Here is a 17,368-nt window from a genome sequence, read left to right as displayed (position 1 = left end):
TCTTGTCAGATTAAAAAGTTTTCCATATAAAGACGTGAGTGTGATCGTTCAGTTTATATGACAGCTATATGATATAGTTGTCTGATATGGAAAATTTCTTCATATATTGTAGTGCTGTTTCAAAACTTAATGTATGCCAAATTTCGTGAAGTTTTCATTTGAAATAAAAGAGTTTTTCATACAAGAGCTTAATTTTGATGGTTCAGTTTGTATGACAGCTATATGATATAGTAATCCGATCTGGAGAATATTTTCAGGTATTGTAGCGTTGCCTTAAAAGTTAACGTATGCCAAATTTCGTGCTGATATCTTTTCAACTAAAAAAGTTTTTCATACAAGACTTGATTTTGATCCGTCAGTTTGTATGACAGCTATATGATATACTGGTTCGATCTGGCAAATTTTTCAGATATTGTAGTGAAGTCTTAAAACATTAAACAATGCCAAATTTCGTGCTGATATCTTTTCAACTAAAAAAGTTTTTCATACAAAAGCTTAATTTATATCGTTCAGTTTATATGACAGCTATGTAATATAGTGGTCCGATATCGGCGAATCCAACAAATGAGCGGCTGCTTGAGGAGAAAAAGAAGTGTGCAAAATACACAATCGATATCTCAAAAACTGAGAGACAAATTCGCGTATCTACAGACGGCAGGTTAGACGGACATGGAAAAGTCGACTCATTTTATAATTTACATATAGGCTCGTATATATCTTATAGGGTCTCTGATGTTTCCTTCGCGGTGTTGCAAATTTCATATCAAACTGAATATAAAAACAGTATAGGGTATAAAAAAAAACTGACAACACCCTGTACTAACTAGCTTTGGTGGTCGCATAGTTTGCCTTGCAGTGATGTTGCATCAGTTAAATTGTTTTTTTTTGTTTGTTGCATTAGACTAAGTTGCTTTGGTGCCCGTCATTGCCATTTTTACAACCCAAAGCAACAAGCGAACGAGTGAGTGAGTGGTGAACAAACGAGTGTGTGCGGCAGGCTGGCTGGGGGTACTGTGCAAGGACGCCACTAACATAAATAATAAATAAGACACGACAAAGCAAACGGCATAAATGCATAGACGCGAGTAAAATTGGCAGTCAGCATAAATTATTGCAAGACATAAAACACATGTGTTGGTCAAATGTTGTCGTGCAAGTAATTAAAATACGACGAGTTGTACTCGTATATGTATGTATGTAATTCTGAACTGAATATTTACAGCGACGCGACTTTTAAGTGAGCGAAACAGCTGCATTTGGGACAGCTACGCATATGTATGTGCGTGTGCACGCACTTTTATGGGGACCATTAATTTTAAGCACCACTGTGTCTACAACGAGAACAAATGCAAATGACTTGCTAGACGGCTTTTTAAACACTTAGCAACAACCTTAGTAAATAGCAACTTGACTTCGAAAAGTTGTGAGGCTGCATGCGAGCGAATTGCGTATAATTACAATTGGTGAACGCAATGAATTTTTTTCTTAAATGTCGGTCAGCGCCTATTTTAATAACCGTTGTAGGTGGTCAGTCAGCGTTTAAATAGCTCACAAATGATATGGGTGCCTTTTACTTTTAGTGAGTTAAGCTTTATGTAAGTATGTATTGTGTATGTATATACTCGTAAGTCTTGGGCAATGAAAAATTTATTGCAAGTGGGTTTGGGAGAACACATGTTACTTTCAAAGCTCTAATATGCAACTTGTCTAGCATGTGTTAAGATTCTACATATCGAGGAACGTTAGTGATATGGTAGAAAGTAAATACGCTTCAGGATAGAATATCAAGCAATAGCCTTATTATTTGAAGTGCAAGGATGAATAAGTAAAAACACTTCAATCCACAACACACCGTCACGCCAAAAATAGTTTTAAAGTGTAGAGAGTGTGTTATTTTATTTTTTTTAATAAAAAAAATTAATTTACAAAAATAGGGTATCACATGAATGCATCCTCTCACTCTTGAAGATAGTTGGTCTAATTTAATTTTTATACCCTGAACATAATATATTAAATTTCTCATGAAGTTTGTAAAGGGAGAAGAAAAAGTCGGAGAGCCTATAAGTATATAAATAAATATTTATTTTTTTACGTTTTTTTTCATTCCAAGAAACCTGCTAATGCCGCTAATGGCCTATTATAGCATATAGTTGCCACACAAACTGACCGATTAAATTAAGTTCATGTGAGGAAAAGTTTTTTGTTTAACGAGATATCGTCACGAAAATTGACATAGAGCTTTGCCCAAGGCGAGGCTACAATTTCCTAACATATGACTAAGATCGTACCATTATAGCATATAGTTGCCATACAAACTGACCGATGAAATTAAGTTCTTGTGAGGAAAAGTTTTTTGTTTAACGAGATATCGCCACGAAATTTGGTATAGACTTTTGCTGAAGGCAACGCTACGATTTCCTAACAAATTACTAAGATCGTACCACTATAGCATATTGCTGCCATAAAAACTGAGCGGTGAAATCAAGTTCTTGTATGAAAAACTTTTTTATTTGACGAGGTATCGTCGCGAATTTTGTCAAAGACAACGCTACAATCTAGTAATAACATATTGTTCATATCGGAATTTAATTTTTGAGAATACTGACAATTTAAAATTCAAACTCTTTCTGCCTCTCACCGCCTACCTGCCTGAATTACGATAACGCGATATGAAAGTGCAGTTTCTCAGCTGTTTCGCAGCAATAATTTTTTGCATTTAAGTGTGAATGGGAGCTGGAGTTTTTACAACAATTGCTGGGTGTGCGATCTTGTGATTATATTGACGTCAGCGCCCATTAACATTACCTGAGTCAGTGTAGCAAAAACTAAGACTGCGTGAAATATAAAATCTCCCATTACAAGCACATATACGTGAACATATGAGTTGTAAACAATACACAACGCTTGCTGACTTTTTCAAAGTGCCATAGGTAACTGACACATAAATGACTACGGAGTTATATTACATGCACTTGTACATATGCACATACATAGGTGATATATAATTTTGCAGTGCAGCAGCCTTAAGTAGTTACAGTGAAATTTAAAATAAACATGACTTTGCTCATTTACTTTAAAAAGCTATAATAACAAAACTATTAGATTTCATCACAACTTTGTGCAAATGACAATGAATCAGCTGTTTAAAGTTAAAGACAAAAAAAATAAAAAAAAAATAAATAGTTGCGTATACGTCATGTAGGACGTGACATAACTAGAAGTGTAATTACACCACAGGCGGCCAACTAAGACTACTAATATTGAGATAAGTTCTCTTTGTAATTCTTCCGCAAAATGTAATATTCCCCGCTGTGTCATTAAGCAGCGCTTTAAGAAGGCAAAAGCAATAAAATGATGTCAATATAGACAATTTTGTATTGGCTGAGAACTGTGGGCGTGCCTCGCCAACTAATGCATGTGTATTTGCGCAGCTAGCAATTATGCAATAGCAAAGGTGCATAAGCAGCAACAATTCCGCTTAGTCACCTTTTGACTTAGATTGAATTTTAGTACGAAATTTTTTTTGTTCTTATTTTTTTTAATGAAATGCCTTGAAATTGTTTTAATTTGCAGAAATTCTAACTTTTCGTGCTAATTGTATTGTTGGCGTGTCTAAACAATTGCGACTCTTTTCGCATGCACAGAATTCAACGAAAAGGATTTTATTGTCGGCGACAAGGTGAAATTTCATTTTCACTTCAAGGTTGATGATTTTGACGAATCGCTTTGTTGTTTAAGTTTATTGCTGCATTTTTATGTTGCATTTCCCTCTCGGTCTGGCAGCTTCTGTATGTGTGGGCGGTTTTGTGGCGAAATTATTGTCAATTTCGTTGATATTTTTAGCAAGTCGGAAGAAAAGTAAAATTTACGAGTTGAAAAACGTAAATTTTTGCGCGAAACGGCGACGGCTACGGCGTTCTAAAACCCATGCCATAAATGAGTGTACCGAGGAATTTGCACGCTATATAGTATTTTGGCAAGAAATAACGAGAATTTATTCTATAAATGGTATTAAAATATATTATATATATTAATTAGACCGTATATCTAGGGGCTAAAAGACAAACTAGTGATTGGGTGCACGAGATACGGAAATAAAATTTTTTGAATTTTTTTTATTGCAAAGTAACGAAGTTTGTCTGTAGAAGGACGGGGTATGCCAATTTCGGAGTTAGATTCTTGTATGGAACTATTGTTTATTTGACAAGGTATCTTCACGGTATTTTGCATAGATTATTATTTCAAATATCCCCACAATTTTCGAAAAAATCGTTCAGATTGGACATCTATAGCATATAGCTGCCATACACAATGAACGATTGGAATCAAATCCTTGTATGAAGAGCTTGTATATTTGACAAGGTATCTTTACGAAATTTGACACAGATCATAATCGAAGACAACCTCCGAAAAAATTGTTTAGATCAGGCAGCATATAGCTGCCATACAAACTGATGGGGCAAACTCAAATCCTTATATGGAAAACTTTTTTATTTGACATGGTATCGTTATGAAATTCGCCACAGGTATCGCTACAATCACCGAAAATACTTTTCAAATCGGATTACTGTAGCATATACCTGCCATGTAAACTGACCGATCAAAATCAAGAAAAAAACTTTTTATATCCATTTTATACCTTGTGAAGGGTATTATGGAGAGGATGGAGCCATGCGTAGAAGTTCACGTACTCACGACCTCCGGTCTTAGACCAAATATCCTCTGGGTAGCCAAAATACATCCGTTTGAAGGCGAGCTATAGCTTTAACTACAGTGCAGTCGAAATTAATAGCTTTTTCTTGTTTTTTTTTTTACTTCTTTGAAATGTATCAATATTAATATCATAAAATATATTTATGGTAGATACAAAGAAATATTTAAAATAAAATTTTATTAGAAATCAATGCAAAATTAAAATATTACTTATTTTTGCATTTAAACGCGCGATGCGTGACCTATGCATTATATGTGACAGTTTATCAAGCAGCGTGTACTTTATGACGCCTTTTGGCAGGCAAATAGTAACACTAAAAGCTCGATATGAGTACAGTCTGTATGTAGGTTTTCGTACCAATAATCTTACTTGCTTGTTTAGTGACTTTGACTTTGTCAATAGCCGCCCATTCATTCAAGTAGCCAAATAGGAAATTGTATTGACGTCAATGAAGACAAATGACAAGTGTCTAGCTGTCAAATGGTGCACTCACGCCGACACACTGCCACACCGCCACACACGTACTGGCATGTTAAAATTGTACCATTTTACAATTTGCTTTAAATCGAAAGAGTCTATGGTTGAATTAACAGCAAATCGACCACACAAATATCGATACGTTAAGCTGCCTTTTTTTTACTAATTAAAACAAAATAAGGCGGGTGCTTTGATCTCATTTGGTCATTGGAAGACAACGTCAGCACCAATAGAACGGAAGGGCAGTGTCAAAGCAATGGGAACCGAATTGTGTCAGCGCTGGGATAATTGTTGCTACAATTCCCCGAAACAGTGCCAATAAACGTGTAGAAAAAAGACAAACGCAACATGACACATAGTTGAATTTCAGTTGAATTTGTTTTCAATTTAAATTTTAATTGCACGTTTTGATCTTCAATTAATTGTGCAAAATCTTGCCAAACTAGAGCTAACAAGGAATTTCGAAAATGTTGCATAGCCGATTTGGCAGTAGACATTTTTTATTAGAAAAAATAATATTAAACTCATATGTAGTGCATTAGATTATAGTTTAAGTGCAACGGATTGTATGAAGGTTGCAATACTTTATGCTCCTCTATATTAAGCAATAGTTTTTCGAGATAACGATCTGAAATTTTGCACAAGTTCATTTCTCCTCAAGAAGCAGTTAATTTGGCGAAATCGCCGATATCGGAACACTTTAGCATACAGCTGCCATACAAACTGATCGATCAAAACCAAGTCCTTGTATGGAAAAATTCTGTATTTGGCGGGGTATATTCAGAAAATTTGGCATAGATTATTTTCTAAGGCAGTGCTACAACCTGCGAAGAAATTGATAAGAACACACAACTCTAGCATATAGCTGCCATATAAACTGATCGATCAAAACCAAGTCCTTGTATGAGAAACTTTTTTATTTGACAAGATATTTTTACAAAATTCGGCATAGATTACTGTCCAAGACAATGTCACAATCTCAGAAGAAATGACTCAAATCGGCCAACTATAACATATAGCTGCCATATAAACTGATCGATCAAAACCAAGTCCTTGTATGAGAAACTTTTTTATTTGACGAGATATCTTCATGAAATTTGGCACATAGTATTAAACAACGGTAACGGTATAAACTCCGAAAACATTTTTCAGATCGGACAACTATAGCATATAGCTGCCATACAAACTGATGGATGGAAAACCAGATAAATACCACTTTATACCCTTTTATGTTTTAATAAAAGCATCCGTATAGGGCATTATAGCGTTGGTACAGCCGAAGTTAAAATTTTTCCTGTTTTACTCAGTCTTCATATTTTTTTTGCATACTTATACTTATACTACTGCGTTTTCAATAACTTTCCATTAACGAAAGTTATCTTAAAATAATAAAAAAAAAAATATATATATGTGCAAAAGACATAAATATTTATCATGAAAACCATACATTTCTTTAAGTACATTATGGAAATACCGAAAAGACATTTGTGGTATTTGTGGACTTAATTGTTTGTTTACAAAGTTGGCAGCTGAAAACAAAAATTCCTTGTCTTTTTACTTAAACTAGTGAAATTTTGTTTTTCAAAACATTGTCAAAGCACTTGAACAAATAGTAGGTCATCATAATTATTTTTATCTTATCAATGGAAAACCGGCGCACGAATGTGAATTATTTGTAAAAATTTCTTGCGCAAACTTAACGTACTACTTTTGATGGAGTTAAAACAGAAATTTTATTTGGCTTTTTTATATGGCTTATTTTCTGTATAGACAACATAAACAAATGCAATTCCATGAAAACTGAAAGTCAACGAGTTGAAAAAATTTACCCAAGAAAGCTAACAACGGATATTATCAGAACTTGAAAGAAAAAAATAATTAAAAAATATATAAACAATAATTCCTTAAATAAAATAAATTTTTTAATTTTGTTAAGTCTCATTTATGTCTAGCTACTGCTTTGAGCATTCAAAACAAGCATTGCTCAATCACTTAGATAAGCTTTTAATTGCAAAAGCTTATGGCTTATCAGCTTATAAGTGCTTGATAAGAAATCTAACTAATTAGCTAACTGCAACCAGCTAGTTGAAACAGCTAGTCAAGCAGTCTGCTAAAACATAAATAAATTAAGAAGACACAGCACAAACTTGCTTTCAAGTTTTTCAATTTTTTTTCCAACAAAAGCAAACTTTTATATAAGCACCTCTGCTATATATATTTTTTCACAATTGAATATAAAATAAAAATTGCTAATTAAAAATATTAACGATTTATTATAAATCATTAGATGGTAGCGTGACTTAAAATGTGAACTCAGAATTGGAAAAATGCTCTGCAATCACACCCAGCTGCACTTGTAGCACAGATGCGGCGCACATGTGGCTAGAAATGTGCCAAGGTTGTTGCAACAGTCGCATGAAGATAAATTTTGAATATTTAAAGTAACTGCAGATGGTAGCACTGCGTAGTTATCACAAAAGTGGGTGTGTAAAAATATTAACAGTTATGTAAATATATAAAACATAAGCATATAGATGTAAAATATATAAAAATAGGCGAACATTGTATTGTACTATATAGTAAAGAACGACGACGAAATTGTGCAGATAAAATATAAAAAAGCACATACTATATATATACATATATGCATGTATGTATATCATACATTAATCTCGTAGTCGCGCCTCCTTATTTGGCATACAAAAATATTAATAATGTATTTATTTATCGTCATTTTTGTTGCTGTGTGAACTAAATGCGCATTTGCGCGCCGCTGATAACTCGTTAACGATAAGAGTGCAACAACATGTTCATAAAATATTTAAAAAATATATATCGATAAAAAACGAACGAGTCATAAAACAAGAAAAAATGTTAATTTTGTTTGCTTTGAGGCTATAATACCCTGCATAAAAAATTCTTCAAAGGAACATGAACGGTTAATTTGTATGACAGCTATAGGCTATAGCGGTCCGAACTGAACAATTTTTTTGAAGATTGTAGAGCTACTTTGGATAATAATCTATGCTAAATTTCGGGGCGATATCTTGCTAAATAAAAAAGTTTCCCATACAACGACTTGAGTAAGACCGATCAGTTTATATGGCAGCCATATGCTACACAGATGCCATCTCAACATTTTTTTTGGAGATTGTAGAGTTACCTTGGAATGTACTCTATGCCAAATTTCGTTAAGATATCTTGCGAAATAAAAAAGTTTTCTATATAAGGGCGTGAGTTTGGCTGATTAGTTTATATGGCAGCCATATGATACAGAGATGCCATCTGAACAATTTCTTTGGAGATGGTACTAATGATTTATGCAATGATTCTCACAAAATTTCTTGAAAATATCTTCACAAATAAAGAAGTTTTCTATACATGCACTTGATTCCGATCGTTCAGATCGTATGACAGCTATATGCTATAGTGGTCCGTTATCTTCGTTTCCGATAAATGGGCAGCTGCTTGATCAGAAAAGAACGTATGCAAAATTTCAGCTGAATAACTCAAAAACTGAGGAACTATGTGGCGCTTATACAGACAGAGGAACAGACGAAAATGACTATATCGACTCAGCTCTACATTCTGCTCATTTAACACATATAAATATTTTATAGGGTATATTCGGGGTATAAAAAATGTATTGATTGAAGGGTGCACTGTTTGTGGCATTTTAATATGACTAACTTTACATGAATTCCACATGAAGTGCTGGCGATAAAGCGAACAAATTCTTTGCACGTAGGAAAACAGGAGCTTATTGTATTGTAAGTACACAAACTCAGTAAATATTGTACATCTGGCTTGTCAGCAAATTTAAAAACATATTTACTACTGTAAATATATTTACAACGTACAAACTTTAGTATACATACATACATACATATTTTGTGTGTATATGTAATGAAATCAATTTTAATTTTATTTATTGTAGAATAATAAATTATATTACAACACCTTCAGGCAAGCGAACGACATTTTACATTATACCAAATAAGCTAAGTGCCGTGATTATTGCTCAAATGTTAATTGCTGATAAGCGCCATTGCTTTGTTAAGTACTCAGCGCAAGCGAGTGAAGTGATAAGCAAAAATATTATAAAGGCATTGAAAATATTGGAAGATTTTATTGCCTGAACAACACTTCAATAAATATGAAAATGTAACAAGAGAAAACTCAACAGACTGCTCTGAAGTCTTGTAATTATGAAGAAAGATCGTTAGATTCCAAAAAAAAAGAATGATAATGACACAAATGTCAATGGTGAATTCATTGAAGGCAGTGCGCTTGCATCCTGTTGCTAGAAAAGTGAAAATAGCTTAGAAATTGGAAAAGCTTACTTTCACAAGCGCAAACGCGACTAGCACAAATGCTCACTGTTTAAGGCGAAACAACTTTTTGAGTTGAGCGAAAGTTCTGTTGGCAATTTTTTGAAGGCAATAAGGAATTTTGTGGTCATATTGCAAAAAATAATGAAAAATATAACAGTTTAAGTTATTTTTCTAAGAAAAAAAAATCGTATAGATACATGCTTCGAAACTCATTAGGCATAAAATGTCAACTTATTGTTAGAAATAACAATATTTTAACCCAACCTTGAAAATGATAACATTGCCATTAAAATTGGCCGACATTTTATTGCCGCTATAAATACATAAAGAATAAAATTAACATTTACGAAAGTATATGTATGTTTTTATGGGTGGATATATGACATTTTCTCATCACAAAGGCACCGCTAGTACATGAAAGCTTGGAGCATTTTACAATAAAACAGTCTTAGAACTCTACCAAAGCTTAAGAAGTATTTTAAGCTTTTTAAGCACTAAAGTTTTTATGAGTTACTTTAATATTATAAAATCAATACAGATCGAGATAACTATGATATTGTACCATGCATATTAAAAAGGTTTATAAATATTCAAATTTTCAATTATGACAATTTTTTACAGTAGTTAGAAGCTTTTGGAGAAAGAAAAAATTAAATGAATTTAAGGACAACCCGTCTTTAAGATATTTTTTCAAACTTGCACTTGCGGCTCTCACAGCTTTTGTAGAAATAATACTCTAAACGCTTTTTCAAACTATCTAAAGAGCTTTTTGAAACTTTCACTTGCAGCTTTCATAACTTTATAAAAAGAAATAATACTCTAAATGCTTTGTGTTTCATTTGCAGTTTTCAGAGCTTTCACCGAAAAATAAATTATTTGTTTCCCAGCTATATCTTCATTGTATATTATTTTTATTAATAAATGGTAATATAAAGCCTGAGCCTTCTGAAATGCTTTTTGAAGCTTTAACTTGCGGCTTTCAAAGCTTTATAAACAGTAATAATACTCTAAGATGCCTTCAGAAACTTTCACTTCCAGCTTTCAGAGCTTTAAAAGAAATAATACTCTAAAATGGTTCTTCAAACTTTCATTTGCAGCCTTCAGAGCTTTCACAGAAAAATTAATTATTTGTTTGCTAGCTATGTATATCTTCATTAGATATTACTTTTATTTAACAAATGGTAATATTAGGCCTGAACTTTCTAAAGGGCTTTTTGAAACATTCACTTGCAGCTTTCAGAGCTTTTTAAATGGAAGTAATAATTCTAAAATGCTTTTTCGAGCTTTCATGTGCAGCTTTCAGAGATTTCAACGAAAAAACAATATTTATTTGTTTTACAGTTATATCTTTAGTATTAGAAAGATTGAACTTTCTAAAGAGCTTTTTCCAACTTTCACTTGTTGCTTTCAGAGCTTTCACCAAAGAAATAACAGGAATAGAAATAACAAGCCTGAACTTTCGCTGAAAACGTAAGTGAATTTTTAGTATTATAAAATGTTTTAGAAGTATAAAATAAACAACCGAAAACATAAACGCCTAGAAAGATCTCAATTGATGCCATAAAAATATACACAAATACATAAGTATTTATTTTCTAAGAAAAATGTCAGTCAATTCTGTCTACTATTGCCGCCTATGGCTAATCAAGACACACACTGTCACTATCTTACAACTTTACACAAATCCGCTTGCAACAAACTGAAAATGCTGCATAATTGGAGAAATTGCAACAACAAAGCACTTGCAACTAAACACATAAAAACTTCAGCTTCGCAGTCAGTATTTGCCGGTCGCACAGACATATATATGTACATACAAATGCATGTAATAAATAAGTGAAACCTAAGCTCCCGAAATGGTATGGCGCCGCCGATGCAATTCAAGAAGCGAGCAGCAGTTCTAAGGAAAACGAACGTACACGAATGAACGTTTGCAGAGGAGCAAGTATTTTGTAACTGAAACTTTTGCAACTAGTCCAAAAAAGTGCTTAATTGCACCAATTCAAAAAGCGATACTAATAGTAGTTTGTTTTAGTACATAATAAAATGCTTCAAAGATAGTGCTGGATCTCGTTTGAACAGCTGTGAACGTTGGTCCTTTGTGATAGTCTAAGATCTAAAAACGGATGACTTCATAGATCGAGGGAAAGTTTGAAGCTGACCACAAATAAGTTAACACCAACTTCAAGCACTTCCCTAGGTTCGACGGAGGTGTATTTATTGAAATATTTCAATCTCCGTCTGGCAAACGTACCTAGAAGATTCCATTCGGCATTCCTTCATAAAGTTCTGGCTGAAAGCGTTCGACAATATACGTACACAACACACATGTTATTGGACTGTGTCCTGTCAGAACTCGCAGAATTACGGCGAGATTGCTTTGATAAGAGTTCAGAAGACCTTTTACAGTTCACACTCAACCATAAGGATCGGCAGCTGCCAAGGTTGTGATTGTTGACTACTTATCGAGTATGCGGAAAGGAATAGCTCCAGTGCTGGAGTGCAAGAGGGCAGTGGAGTACCGACTCGCTTGCTTTCGGATAAAACGGGGGCAAGGGTGCCCATCCTTTCAGCTTTGTAGTTGCAGGCGACTCCACTGTGACCAAGCACTCTGATCTAATATCAAATTCTTATATTTCTGACTGATAAATTAAGTCGTCTAGGACATAATTAAATGTTAGTGCGGAAAAATATAGTCGGTTAAGTAACTGGAATTGCGAACTAGTTCAAAACTGGTTGAGTTCACTACAGTGTATTTAAGGGTATATATATACATATCCATATATACAGCTTCCATGCGGGAAAGTTCTGCTGCACTTTATTTATTGGGTTTCTTTTTACTTCGAATTTTTTGGTTCTTCTATTGGAACAACAACAACGAACACACATCGATGGTGTGCTTGGCTGTCATTCATTTAATTGCGAAAGCTGAATGGAAGCCACCGGATGATTTAGCACAAAGTAAGCGGTAGTGTGACAGAATCTATGTATCCACATATGTGTATGGAGAGTCAAGTGAGTTAGGCAGCTAGCTAACTAGCGAATGCCAGCTGCTTGCTCGCATCAAAACACATACGAGCGTTTATGTGGGCATTAACATGAAATCATAAACGACTACAGAACAAGTTGCACGAAAAAAACTTATACATACATATAAATATGTATCCGTCAAATAGACAGGCGCTATAAGTGCGCTGAATACACAGTAACGTTGACAGCAACGCCAATGATCGTGCGGACAGACAACCACCAGCCAATCAATCGAATAACAAATGCTGAGCGCTTGAACGCAGCGCCCATACACGCCTGTTGTCAGCGGCGTGAATGCTGGCGACACAGATACTCAACTTAAGCCAATGAACTAAATTAAATTGCTATTGCGAATTTATTAAGGCTATTTTTAGCGACAATGCTTTCAACGGCACTGCAAAAAAAAGTGGCGTGCAACAGCAAACGGCTGCAGTAGTGGCTACAGAGTTGTTGCGTCTCATGAACAGCAGTTGTGTGTTGATTGGAGTTAGCGCCGCCGTTTGCAGTGCCCACCAAGTGCAGCCAACCGAAGAAAGGAAAGCCTGCGCTGACAACGCGGACTTCAGAGCTGTTTGTTGAACTGACCAACTGAAGCGACAGCGATGACAACGAGATGCAGGCGAATATTTACATACATACAAGATTGATTATATGTACTGCACATTTATGTGGTGGAAAATTGATTTGTATGTGAGAAGTTGAAGTGATAAATTAAATGACGCTTTTAAATTAATGAAGTAGTGGCGGCTTTGCGCAATTAAGAGGCTTTCTTCGATACGCTAGAGAACTCATATAAGTACATTTCGATAGCTAAGCAGATAAATAAAGTAACATCAATTTTATAAGTTGACAGGCGAAGGAAAAAACTATATAAAATAGAAGCTATTCACATAGAAGCAAAATTTGAGTTTTGGTTATAATTTAGGTTACAACTTGGTTATACATAACCTGTGGTATGACAATGAATTGTAAACGATTAAAAATTCAATTTCAATAAAAAACGATATAAAAAAGAAACTATTTCTATTGAAGCAAAATTTGAGTTTTGGTTATAGTTTTGGTTATAAATTAGTTATACATAACCTGTAATATGGTTACTCATAACATGTAATATGACAGTGAATTGTAAACAGTAAAAACTGAATTTCAATAAAAAACGATATAAAATAGAAACTATTCACATAGAAGCAAAATTTGAGTTTTGGTTACAGTATTGGTTATAACTTGGTTATACATAACCTGTAATGTGACATAAAATTGTAAACGATTAAAAATTCAATTTCAATAAAAAACGATGTAAAATAGAAACTATTCTTATTGAAGCAAAATTTAAGTTTCGGTTATAAGTTTGGTTATGATTTGGTTATAAATAACCAGTAATATGACAGTGAAATTTAAACTATGAAAAACTTAATTTCAATAAAAAACAATATAAAAAAAAACTATTCATATTGAAGCAAAATTTTAGTATTGGTTATAATTTAGGTTATAACTTGGTTATACATAACCTGTGGTATGACAATGAATTGTAAACAATAAAAAACTCAATTTCGTTGTATTTTTTTTGATAATAAGTTCTGCATTTTAGGTGACGATATAGTTACACATATGGTACATAAAAATATAGAAGTGTAGAACTTCAATGATTGAAAAGCTTGGAATGCTCTTGATTTAACATTAAGCATATTTAAAAAATTGCTAAGGCAAATTTAAACGCCTCACAAAACAATCAAAACCCAAAACATAACAAAAAGTTGTCATGATATAATAGTAATGCGTCAAAGTAGACCACATTAAGCCTCTGAAAGGCCTCTAAAATGTGCCAATAGAAAATCGCTGCCTCTACTAAGCTTAGCATATTTTCTTAGAGCAAAGTACGTAAATCGAGGAGCGAGAAATCTTAAGCAAATGTTAAGTAACTTTCCGATAATTGAACTTATTTGCAAATCGGTGTGCAACGTGACACTTGCTTAATGTCATTGCAAGTCAACTATACGCACGAGAGCACATGCATATATACTGACATAATAAATATTCATATGTGAATGCAATCTGCGTTCATACTTTAATTATTTTTGCTGTTGTTGGCTTTGGCACTTTGCATGGCAAACCAATAATTAGAATGTTGGCAACGTCAGCATTTGGTACATATGTACATGTATGTAAGTTTGATGTGTGTACTAATAATGAAAGCTGTAAATGAGGTGGACTCTCATCGGTTCGCAGTAAAGATTTTGAGTAGATTTTTATGCATATTTGAAGTGCTAATACTATAGGCAAGCCCACTTTTTGTGGATTTACAAAAAGTTGTTTTTTTGTTTTTATAAATTGTTACAGAAAATACTCAGTAAAAGTATAGAATTTGAAATTCAAATAAGAAGAGATTTGTATTCTGAATTTTGTCAGTATTAGTAACTAAAAAGAAATAACTTAAAGTTAAAAGCTATTAATTAACGATTCTAAAAACTGATATTTATACTACTTTGTTTAAAAAAAGGAATATACCAGATCTACTGTGATCAAAAAGTAAGCTGAAATTGTCATTTAAAACTCGCGGACATCAGGAAGGCAGGTAAACTTTTTTTTGTTGGTAGGACTGTCTACATTTGCCAAGTGTCTATTTGTTAAAAGGTTACCCAGTTACATGTTTTTTTATGAGTAACCAATCATATAGTTAGTGCTTACCGAAATAGCAATTATGAGTAACCGGTATAAATAACCAGAAATTAATTTTTCGATGTTTGCAATGATTCTTGAGCAAAGAACTTGTTCCAATTTTTGTTTGTGGAAGGTATATTCTTGTACGAACACTTTGAAAATGTTGCTGAAGGCTTTTGGTGATCATACTATGGCACAAAAAAACATTTCGAGGTGGTACAACGAGTACAAAGCGTGCCGAGAAGCCCACGGCAAGGTCGATCGAAAATCGCAGTAATGTTGTGAGTTTTTTTTGACTATCGTGGTGTATAGGGAACTATGAATTCCTTCCGCGATCTAAACTATTAGCAAGAAAAATTTGAATGTTGTGAAATGGCTGGAATTATGGGAGAACAACTCTAGTTTTATCAATCAAGATAAAGCAACATGTCATACTGCATTGGTTCTTTGTGACTTATTTTCCAAAAATTTGACTCATGCCATGGTTTAGCAACCAGCGTATTCGCCTGATATGTCTCTATATGACTTCTGGCTATTCAACAATCTCAAAAAGCCAAATCCGGGGACGTCGTTAAGACACGACTGAGAAGATAAAACCCGAATCGAAGAATGTTTTGAAGGTTATACCGAAAAAAAATTAATCTGGCTGCTTAAAGGACTAGCAAAGGCTTCAGAAAAAGTACGTTTCGTAGGATGAAGATGAAGATGATTTACCTACCTACATAGTATAAATTGCATTTAAGTTTGTAAAGTTGTTTGCTCTGCAACACCTCTGCTTAAGGTGTTAAATTAAATATTTTCAAAGCACATAGTGAGGATTATTTAATTTTAGATGTTTCATTAGAACTTAGAGACGTAAAACATATCACGTCATACACTATATGAAAATATAAACACACTTATTTGTTTTATTATTAGAATATACTATTTGTAATACTGCTTTTCGGTTAAAAATATGAAGCAACTATAAATAATCTCCATCACATGTCTAATGACATCGTTTGTCAATAATTATTAAAGCAATTAGTTGCCAGAAGTGAAAATTCAATAACAAAGATCTATAAAACAAACAAAAAAAACAAGAAAAGACGTAAACTTCGAAGACACCGAAGCCATTATACCTTCTTAAAAGATTTCTTATAGAACTTGCTGCCGATAGGTTAGTTTGTATGGTAACTATATGGCATAGAAACAAATCTGAACAATTACTTCGGATATTACATATGCTCACTTTCGACAACAACTTATGTCAAATTTTATGATGATATCTTGATAAATGGAAACGTATTCCATACAAGCACTTTATGCCAATCGTTGCACCGGCTATATACTAGAGTGGTCCGATAAGAGGTTTCTTGGGGATAAAAGGACAAGTGCAGCATTTCAGTTCGATATCCCCAAAACTGATGGACTAGTTTGAGTATATACAGACAGACAAACATGACATCAGTTTGAGAACACCGCAACACCATATAATGTAAGCATTTCTTATTACTAATAACTTTTAATTTAAAAACATTATATTTTTTAGCATAACTGGAAAATTTTCGTATATGGACTTACCATAGCTTGCTCGATCTTATTATCGATCGCAACTGCACTTGTTCCAGATGCACTGTAAGTAAAAAGGAGTAAAATTTGTCATTAGTTTTCGCTAAATAATACTATTTTGTAATAATTAATAATTAATAAGTCGAAAATGTAGTATATAGGAAATACTGCAAGCTGTCAAAAACTAAAAAATATATATAGTATAAATATAGTATAACAAACCAGTTTTGTTATATTTAAATCTCTTAGTTATCTAAACGCACAAATGCCGACTAGTTTATATGAAATTTTATGCAAATTGGCGCTAGCTAATAGATCCATCATTAAATTTTGAAAAAAAAAATAAAAAAATAAAAAACATGAAATATATAATGTTGAACCACGCTAACAGCATTAAGGTCAATTCAAAATTGTTTCCGCCGAGACGGCTAGAAATTTTCGCAACACATTTCAATCATTTTAATAGCCGTCCATTAAATCCCAACGCACGATTCAACGATTTCGCATGCCAATGAGATTTAGCACAAAAAAAAAACGTAGTTTTGGCCAAAAATTACTACTTCCTTAGCAATTATATTGAGTTGCTATGCAATTTTTATGTGGT

General features: G+C 33.4%; 1 protein-coding gene across 8 annotated transcripts in view; it reads right to left on the bottom strand.

Annotated features, from left to right (window-relative positions):
- The window catches only part of LOC105231143 (protein bunched, class 2/F/G isoform), a 255,003-nt gene that overhangs the window by 42,890 nt on the left and 194,745 nt on the right, over positions 1–17,368 (bottom strand). For all 8 annotated transcript variants that reach the window (XM_049459883.1, XM_019992050.3, XM_019992051.3 and 5 more), the window contains one exon: positions 16,777–16,828. In XM_049459883.1, coding sequence (XP_049315840.1) covers positions 16,777–16,828 — 52 coding nt within the window. The remainder of the gene's footprint in view (positions 1–16,776; positions 16,829–17,368) is intronic.

Source organism: Bactrocera dorsalis, chromosome 1 (assembly GCF_023373825.1).
Source record: "Bactrocera dorsalis isolate Fly_Bdor chromosome 1, ASM2337382v1, whole genome shotgun sequence".
NCBI lineage: Eukaryota > Metazoa > Arthropoda > Insecta > Diptera > Tephritidae > Bactrocera > Bactrocera dorsalis.
The sequence above is the reverse complement of the archived record's forward strand: the minus strand, read 5'-3'. Positions and strand labels throughout refer to the sequence as shown.